This window comes from Sander lucioperca, chromosome 1 (genome assembly GCF_008315115.2).
Source record: "Sander lucioperca isolate FBNREF2018 chromosome 1, SLUC_FBN_1.2, whole genome shotgun sequence".
Lineage (NCBI taxonomy): Eukaryota > Metazoa > Chordata > Actinopteri > Perciformes > Percidae > Sander > Sander lucioperca.
This window is the reverse complement of record NC_050173.1, coordinates 20,087,249-20,096,978: the sequence shown is the minus strand read 5'-3', so window position 1 is coordinate 20,096,978 and position 9,730 is coordinate 20,087,249. Positions and strand designations below refer to the sequence as shown.

General features: G+C 45.3%; 1 protein-coding gene across 1 annotated transcript; it reads right to left on the bottom strand.

Annotated features, from left to right (window-relative positions):
• Window positions 1–3,383: 3,383 nt before the first annotated feature.
• On the bottom strand, window positions 3,384–8,762 carry skida1 (SKI/DACH domain containing 1). The gene has a single exon (XM_031281905.2). It carries the CDS (start codon window positions 8,724–8,726, stop codon window positions 6,183–6,185), a length of 2,544 nt encoding a protein of 847 aa, XP_031137765.2. The 5' UTR covers window positions 8,727–8,762; the 3' UTR covers window positions 3,384–6,182.
• Window positions 8,763–9,730: the final 968 nt, after the last annotated feature.

The following is a 9,730-nucleotide window of genomic DNA, read 5'->3' as shown; positions in this document are numbered from 1 at the left end:
CTCTCTACACATGCCGCCATCCCTCCCTCTGACCCCGGGTCTGTGCAGGGGGATGCCGGGTAAAACCCAGCAGAGGCAGCGCTGTTTCTCCCGCTGTTTCCTCCTTCATGTTAAGCCACGATTGTGGTGATGGAGACTACAATGAAATGCATACACATGACTTCAGCGGAAATGTTAATGAATATGTGGGAACGTCAGGTATTATAGGAACCATGCAGTGACCTATAAACTTCTGGAAAGGTTGTTGAAGACGATTAAAAATCCCTTAATTCTTATTTGTGCTTTTGTATCACTCCGGTCTTACGTTATGGCTGCATGATTATATTAATTTAATAATGTAATGAGCCCCTGACCTACTTATTTTTAATTCATGGAGGTCTTTAAGGTATATCGATTGATTGCCAGTCACCATACACTTAAACTGTAATAGCAACATGCCCATAGGCTGTAAATGGGGCTGTAAATTACTAAAAGATTCAAACCGAATTTGTATGAAATTAAGGTTGTAAATAAAAATGGAAATCTTGGGATACAATAAAGCTCTCGATAGAGCTGTAGCCTCACTCCGATATGTAACTCAAACTCTAAAGTCACAACTGTTGAAGCATGAAAGTGCTTAGCTCAAACCTCAAAAAGGTAAAAATATTAAAACCAGGAAGAAAAATATGGGGAGAGAAATGTGTTTTGTTCTTTTAATCCACCCTCTTTCTCATATAGTTTGTAGCCTATAAATTCACGTTAAAGAGGGAAAAGCACATGGGTGCCACAGAGGAGCACTCCCAGTTCAGCGCATGGAGGAGCCATTCGTTTATAATACCGACTTCTCATGGGGAAATTTTGTTTTACACCTTAAACAGAAGCTCTGCTCTCAGTTTAGTTTGACTCACATGGGGACAGCCACACACTTAAACTCCGCGTGGTGTTTCACTTCATTAAAGGAGTAAGCTTTTGTTTTGGAATTATGCACTTAATTACGATACATGTAGCCTATCCATTCCCCCCTTCTATTAGCACCACACAGTCGGCTGACTGCCATAATTATTGAACCGATAGAGGTTGCATGTCACTCATCTAAACGTCCAGAGTGTATACGTGCAGGCACGCCGATTGGTTTGTTGCACATGCAGTGTCTGAGTGTTACCAGGAGCCCAAACCAAAGTACTGTGATCATCTCGTGGATGACACTGTTAAGTGGGGTTTGCATTGTGTGTTTAGACTCTGTGGGACGCACTATGCCAGCATTATTTCAGTATGAACTGAAAAGTATATCTTACTAATCACTGTCCTTGCAGCAATAACATTAGGAAAAAGTGCAGAATTAATTTAATAATGTATTACATTTATACTAATTAAATAGCTTGACCTTCCTTTAATTCTAGATAAATATGAAAGTTTATTTCAGCCTTATGTTAATATTTTATATTCACAATGCAAATGGTATTTCATCCACAGCAGGTCAGTCCTGCAGCAGCAGCTTTCCCATACAGGCTTCATGGCACACAAACAAAAAGTGTGTGCTTGCAATCTGCAGGTTTCACCGTTACACAGCGAGGCTTCAGTGCTAATTTTGTGCTAAGCTATTTTATTATGCAGAGAGCCGTTTTCGTGCTCTCTTGCTCAAGAGACTCAAAAATTCATTCAAACAGAGAAAGAAAAAAGGCTACGCTTAATTGCTAATGCGCGCACGCGCGCGCGCACACACACACACACACACACACACACACACACACACACACACACACACATTTTACAAATTTTCCTCTTGTTTTGTTTATTAATATTTTACACCATAATATTATGAGCTTGTGAGTGACTTTGTGTGTGAAGGGGCGAGTGACAGGCAAATACTTTACAGTTGAGAGATTAAACATACAAACGTCCTGACAGCTTTTATCGGTCTCCGTGTATTTAAGTGTCTCAAAGATCAATGCAAATTGCTGACCTTAACGCGGCATGTGTCTGTCAGCATTACCCGTTTTCCCAAACATGTAGTCAAATGTAGACAAATATAATTTTGAGTGCAATAAGCTGGGCTCTTTAGAAAACCTTTGTTTTTATTAAAACCAAATTGTGTTACGGCTTGTTTTGTTCTTTTTCACGTATTATTTCTATTGGTATTCTATAGAAGTTACAGTCTACTGGTTCCCAATCCGCACTGGAATTTAACCCTGAAACGCCAGCAGTATAATGGCTTGTCTCTGCTCCCAGTATGGCCCCTGCAGGCTCCAGCAGCAGCAGCCCCGGCTCCCCTGATCAACCTCGGGGCTCAGATTGATCGAAGAGCAAAAGCTTCTTAGAAAAGTTGCATGGTTCTGCGCATACACAATATTGTGAATAGCCTTTGGGCGAGTTTAGCTGTATTCCTGTGTGTCAATACAGGTACCTATGGCTGTGAATTATTTGTTCATTTTATTGTATTTTATCCACTATGGTATCCCTATAGCCTACTCTAGATGTGGCTATTTCCGCTATATAGTTGCTGCAGGACTAATACTTAAATAAGTATTTGTCGAAGGGAATAAAGATGTTTCACTCGACACGTTAACCATCTCTGCGCACAAGCTTCCTGCAAATGCATGCAAGTTAAATATTGTTTGTTTTAGGAGTTGCACACATGTTCAGCTTCCCTGCAAGAGTCTTGTTCAGGCCAGCCTTTTGGGGTTTCTCTCTGCTTCATCATGTATTAAAGCGAGTAGGCTTGCACCACCTCGTGCAGTGGTTGGAAATGCTGCATGCGTAAATGTCTGCGGTTTGCCTCTTGTAATTATTGCAGGCTCCTCAGGCCTACCACTTCTTCCGCCACACACCCCTGAAATACACCTGGGAAGGGATTCCCTCACTGCTATAAGAGTTCAACCAAACTGAAGATACTGTATGCAGCCATGTTTGAGGGGTATTTACCATCAGTCATCATTAGTTCTATTGTTAGTTTAAACTGCCCACAGTGTGGATCAGCACTAGTGTAGATCTATTTGGCGTCTATTCCCTTATTTATCTGAAGCCTTTTGGCCTCAGGACAGAACTCTATCTGTAATTTAATTGAAGACATATATGTCTAATTTCCCTAAACGCCTTTAAACATTTATGAAATTACTCGTGTTACAGAGTAAATTGAAAGGTCGAGGACATTTAATGGCAAAGTAGTGCAACATATATCCATGATGAAAAGCAGCTGTGTTCCCCAAATATAAGATTAAAAAAAAGAAAAGGGGAAACCCCATTGAAAAGTTTAAAAATCACTTTACTTCTTTGTTATCATAACCTTCTCCTAACGCCAATCCCAGGCCAATTTCTCCGTCATTAAATCTGTTACCCCCCCCCCCCCACCCCCTCCAAAACAACAAATGATTGTCCAACTCAAAACAAAGAGAAAGAGTCTGATAATTACACTCAGTCGCGTTTAATGAATGCTTCATAATTAAAAAAAGAAAGGGAAAGTGCTTCAGAAATCCAACGTTCAAGTTTCCATTTCGAGTGCAGTTGTTCTATATATATCCACAACAACAAGATCAATATACAAGAAACCCCAGAAAAAAAAAAGAAATCACAAAAATAAATATTCAGTTTCACAAAACAACCAGTGACTTCAAATTCCATGTCAAAAACCTGACCTCAAGTATTGTATTAAAAAAAGAGAAGTGAATGAGTGAATGAGGAGGGCAGGGAAGTAAGGGAAGAGGAGGAGGAAGGGGGGAGAGAGTGCACGCAGCCTCTAGCTGCTGCACGATGCAATTGTTTACATTGATAGCGTCACTGTCAGAGAGCTATTTGTCTTAACGGTGGAAAGACCCTCCCAACAGGCCATTACCACCATCTCTGTCCCTCAGCCGTGCATTGTGAGTACTGCGTGAGAATAGGCTGGTGCGTCAGGGGGGCAAACCCGCACTGCTTTGGGCGCAAGCTATTCCTCTTCTTCCTGTGCCGTGCAGCCTATGCGGATTAAAGGTTGAAAGCTTCGCTCTTGCAACACAGCAACTCCCCCTCTCAACCCTGTGCAACCCCCTCCGTTTTTACTGCTGGTCTGCTCATATACCAGCTTGTGTCACGGCTGCAAAAATAGCTAGTTTACAGGCTGAGAATATGAGTTCAAGTTTGAATTGTCGCTCCAGCCTCAGAAATAAGGCCCACGGTGAGTTTGGGGCTTCATGGCTGTAGAGTGGTGCTTTAAACATCTACCATATGTATCCACACTAGTTTAGGTAGAGTGAAACTCACTTTTTGTACATTTCTTTCTCGTTTTACAATCACCCATTAAATAGTTTCTATAATCCTCTGAATGAATGCACCCTTTACTGTGCTTGTGAGGGTCTGACATCATTCACGGGCTTTGGGTTTGTTGTTATCTGGCTCGCTATAAGATGGGCCTCTCTTTGTCGCAGACAGAAAAGCCTGCCAATTAGTAGAGCGCGTCCTGCACTGCCATTAAAAACATCTACGCATTTACTTAAAAATACCCACATGTAGGTTGATTTACTTTTGCTTAAAGGTGTGTACACTGAAGTATATTACTGAATTTCGGGAGTAGGCCTAAATGAAACAGGTCTGGGGTATACTACATTCACTGAGCGGCCACATTCAAAGGCTACATTAAAGATAATGGGATGGTGATGTAGGCTCCTTAACAAATAAAGAAAGCAATATCTTAAAAATTTATTGTATTTTGGTTGTCCAATAATAGGAAATAATTGGCGTTTATTTCCAGCTCAGATCGAGACAAATGACTTCAACTAAAAATAGGATAATGAACAACAGTACCTTCACGGAAACTAGCGTATTTTTAAATTACAGAAAATCAGAAGACCATCATGGCATGGTTAGAAACTCATATGGGTGAGTCCTAAATATTCAAATAGCAGTCAAATGAATGCAGTTTGGCCTTTGTGTCAACAACCAAATGTCGTTATTTTCTATCAGCATCTCTCAGACATCATTTCACAGGCTAAATCCCTAAAGCTGAAACAAGACCCCCCAACAGTATCAAAGTGCAATGCATTTAAGCCTATCTCTTGTGCTTTGTCGCATTGTTTCTGAGTAGCCAGAGTAGCTAGGGGTTCCACGCTGTTTTGGTGCTGTTTTCCCCACTGTGACTCCTGAACCTCATACCCATAGCCAATCTTGGACATTGTCATTATGTCTGTCTTTTACTTTTTTTTCTCTTCAAACGTTCGTGCTTTAAACGCAAATACAGACTGCACTTGACACAAACATGGTGTGCAGGAGAAATCGGTGGCCAAGTGGACCAGGAGGGACATACCTCGAGTCTATCGTGGTACCTAACGTGATATGAAGGTCTGAGCCTTATTATTTTTGATTGTCTGTACATAAGGCCTGTGTTGTGTCTGGGCCTGCTTCTGTGCACAATCACACATTTGCAAACCAGGAAATACTCCGCAGAAATAAAAACAAGACTGAAAACCGTAGAACAAGCACTCTAGAAAAAACAAAACAACCCACAACCATCAGGAATTAATTCCTGTCAATTCTAATAAAGGCTTACCTGTGAGCATGTATAGATATAGGCTACATTAATAAACCAATTTTTTTTTAAATAATTTTCTAAAGTTGAACACTTGGACACATGGGCCATTGTGGCTAAACTGGTCAGCATGACAGCAATGAAAGAAAACACAGCTTTGATAGACTATATAAAATATACCAGGTGGCACACAATGGGAAACCCTGATTTTCTTTTATTTACCAAGTCAAACCCAGCTAGATTAAGAGTAGGCTCTTCTCAAGGAATCGTGTAAGTTTTTTTTTAACCCCCTTCCTCTTTCAGACAAAGCACAGCCCACTGAAACCCTGCACCATACAACCCAACAGGTCAGCATAGAAAAGCGAAGACAAAATAATCAGAAAAAGTCAAGTAAACACAATAACGAGAACCTTACATATGCCTATTGCTTAGGATTGATAGCTTATTTCAAAGTTTTTAAGCATATAAATCCACGAGCGGTGTCTCACAGTTCTGTGGGCGTTTTCTGAGGCTACAAAAGGGGGATCTTATGGGGTTTCCTCGATCAAACTTCAAAACAAAGCGGAATGTAAACCCATTCACAGAAAATAATAATAAACACCGATAAAGTTGCGAGCAATTTGGTCAGCTCGCTTTAAGACTACCATTAGGTTGGAAATGGACACGTTGGGGGCTTTTGTTTTGTTTTTTTTGCTTAAAAAACAGCTCAGCATTTCCTAGTTCTCTGAGCGTGTGGGGGAGGGAGAATCTGGCCGCCTGGCTGCCACCTCCACACGGGGTGGGACGGAGGGGGAGGCCCGGGGCCCCTCAGCGAGTTCAGGGAGTAAGCAGGGCACAAATCCCCGTCGCTGCCAACAACCAGCGACGGCGGGGATGGGAAATTTGCCATCAGGCTGAAAGGCATTTTTGCAGGCGATGCTACGGTGCTGCGTTTGCGTCTGCTCGGTAAATCCACCGTGGATACCTCCTCGCAGCCCGCGGGACGAGAAGAAGACGAAGAAGAAAAAGAAGAAGAAGAAGACGAAGAAGAAGAAGAGGAAGAAGAAGATGAAGAAGAAGAAGAAGAAAAGGAAGAGGCAGTCTTGTTGACCCTGGGCACGTTTAGTTTTGTTTGCGTCCTGGAAACTCGGGTTTTTTTTCTCCCCAGCACCGGAACCCTGCAGGTTTTGTTCCTGTGCGCCCACTCCTCTATACATGGGCTGTCCTGGGTGCTCCTGTATTCCTGAGCACCACACGGGGACCTGGGGGGCACATCAAGGCTCTTCTCTGTGGCTTTAATCCCGCTGTTGAAAAAATCCCCGTGTTTGATGGGATATTGGCCATTGCGGCTCTCTGTCTTATCTTCTTTACATTTGACTACAGTGGCCTGGCTCTGGTATTCATATTCATCACAGCTTTCCTCCACTTTAACTTTCACATTGTGGAGGTTGAAGGGTGGCGTCCTGGCTGTCCTACCGCTGTCCGAGTGGGGGGCCGCGGTCACAGAGAGCTCCTCTGGCTCGATCTTTATTTTTTTCAGTGGAGTGGGCGGTTTTAGGCTGCTGGCTTTCGCCTCCCTTTTGTCGGTACATTTGGGGAGCTTGGCTTCTTTGTCCTGGTCACACTGTTCGCTCAGTCCCGGGGGGAACTTGGTGGGATGCCCCGGTGTCCTGCGTGAGGGGTGAAAGGCCTTATTCCGGTTGGGTCCCGGTGAATAAGGGGCCAGCTCGACCACACGGCCAGCCCTGTTTGGATCAGCCTCAAACGCTTTCCCCCTTTTGGACTCAGTAAAAAAGCTCTCCCCCGTGACAGTTGAGTTAAATTGTGGTGGCTGTAAGGGTCCAAAGTCCTTCCTAGTTTCACTGCATGTAAATTCACATTTCTGACGTTTCTCCTGTCTGTCCCCTGGCTGTGAAGTGGCAACGTGGCCCAGTGTCCTGTGCTGTTTCTCGTGTTGATGCTGGTTGTTGTAGTGAAACGTGGGCTGCAGGACCAAAGGTGCTTTACTAGTGTTGAGAGTTTTGGCGAGAGAACCGACCCGGGCCCGTCTGAACCTGATGCTCTGGACCGAAACACGGCTTGAAACAGAGCTCGAGTCGGACTGAGAGGAGCTTTCCTCCTCGTCTGAGCTGACCTCTGAACTCTCTGACTGCGTGTCATCTTCGTCCTCGCCCTCCTCTTCCTCCTCCTCGGAGCTCCCGGAGTTGCTGGAGGTGGAGAGGCCAGACCCAAAGTCCGAGTCGGGGTACGCCCGGTCGGAGTAGGTGCTGGACTCGGTGTCGCTGCTGTAACTCTCCGGGAAACTCGGCTCGTGGTGGTGATGATGATGATGGTGATGCTGGTGGTGATGATGATGGTGAGGTCTGGGGTCAAGATAGAAATCCGGACCGAGGTGGAAAGCACCAAAAGAAGTCCCGTGACTGCCGGGTGATTTGGGTTGTACGAGCAGCACCGGCGGTACGTGGTGGTGCGCGTATCTGCTCCTGCTCCACGAGTGCCTCGCGCTGTCCCTGCCGCCGCCCCCCTCGCGCCTCCTCTTCCTTTTGTGAAGTAGGTCGCCGGCTGTGCGCGAGAGCCTGGACTGAGCAGCTATGGCGGACTGAAGCACTACCGGCTGCCGGCTCACCGCGCTCCTGAAGAACGAGTGCCTTTGGCTCAAAGTAACACGATTCCCTGCTATTTTAGCTGTTTCATAGTTTTTAAAGTGTTTGTGACTGGGCTTAGTCACCGAACGGTGCTCCCGTCCGTTGGTTTTGTGGTAAAATTGAGGTAGTTTGGAGTCGGTAAGGCAAGGAGTCAGCTCTCTCTTCCTGCCTGTTTTGTTGTGAAGTGTGAGAGTCTCCGGGACACCGTGCAAACTAAACCAAACTTTTTCCTTCCACAGTTCGGCGTCCGCATGGAGGAGCCCCGGGGACGCATCCTCATCCTCGGGGGAACACACCGCTTTCGCTTTCCTTTTGTTGGACTTCAACACCCGCTCCGTCTTGCAGGAGAAATACAGAGCCTCCACGTCCTCCCGCGATATGAGGGTGCATTTAGCGGCATGGAAAGCTATAGAGTTTATTGCTTTAAGCTTCCGCAGCTCCTCCAGGTCGCAGTGGTGCTTTTTCACGTCCAGGTGGTCCATGCGCTTGTGCACCGTGGTCCGGGGGATGTTCTTCAGCAGGTCGGTGAAGACCTGAGACAAAGCAAACATTTGCTTGCCTTTGATGAGCAGGTATCCCAATCTCACCCCTTGCATTTCTTCAAAGCCACACTCCAGGTCTCCCATGTTTTATGTTTGCGCTCCGATGTATTAATCCATGTAGTCACTCTCAGTATATTATGGATTTACCAGTAAATGGCATGGGGTGGCGAGCTCAAGGCATCCTGCTCATACCTTTAATCCATCCACACTGCTGCTGCTGCGTCATGAACATGCAAACTTTGACATGCGGACTTAAATGGAGCTGCCGGTGGCTAATAGCTTGAATGATCTGACAGCATCCACTTGTCGCCTCTTGCCCCGGTCCGGCATGGTGGAGGAATGCGACGGATGCGTCCACCAAGCCGGGGCTGCTGCTACCTGCCTCTGCCGGCTCCACTCCCCTCTGGTCGGCAGCAGGACGAGGGGTAGGTGTACACCACTGCCTCAGCCAGACGGATAAAATAGTGAGAAGAGAGAGAGAGAGAGAGAGGGAGGGAGGGAATAGTGAGGTTGGAGGGGAGGGAGAAAGAGAGAGAGAGAGAGAGTCAGAGAGAAACAGAATAAGAGCTAAAATGCAGCTGCTATTCTGGCTGCTGGTTGAGCCACAAATAAAATGACAGAGAGGGGAGGTGCGCCAGTCTGGAGACACCTTCATCAATTAATGCCCCTCGGAGTCGACGCCCATTGGACGCCGCTGACAGGTGATGCAATAAAAATGGATATTCCATCCCCACCCCCTCACACACCCACCATCACAGTAGTTTAAAATTGTGCACACAGACTCCGCTGTTAGAGTAAATAATGCAGTTATAAAAAGTTCATATTTCAAAAGCTGCAAAAAGAGCTGATACAAATTCCCAGTTTATATAGTGCGGGTACAACCAGAATAGGTAGCCTGTGCCTGCAAAGTGTCATGATAAGACTGGAATGTATTGTGCTATTCCCTTTCGGCCCACATCAGAATGTATGCGGTAGTAGTCCTATGCAATCGATTGTGCTGGGAAAATGACTCCACACTCCGGGTATTTTAGACGGTTTGATGTGTGTTAACGCAGCTTAAACAAATAAATTTGCTTTTTACACTTGGA

Excerpts from the sequence above, each read along its gene's own strand:
- skida1 (XM_031281905.2), bottom strand. The coding sequence starts at position 8,726 with ATGGGAGACCTGGAGTGTGGCTTTGAAGAAATGCAAGGGGTGAGATTG.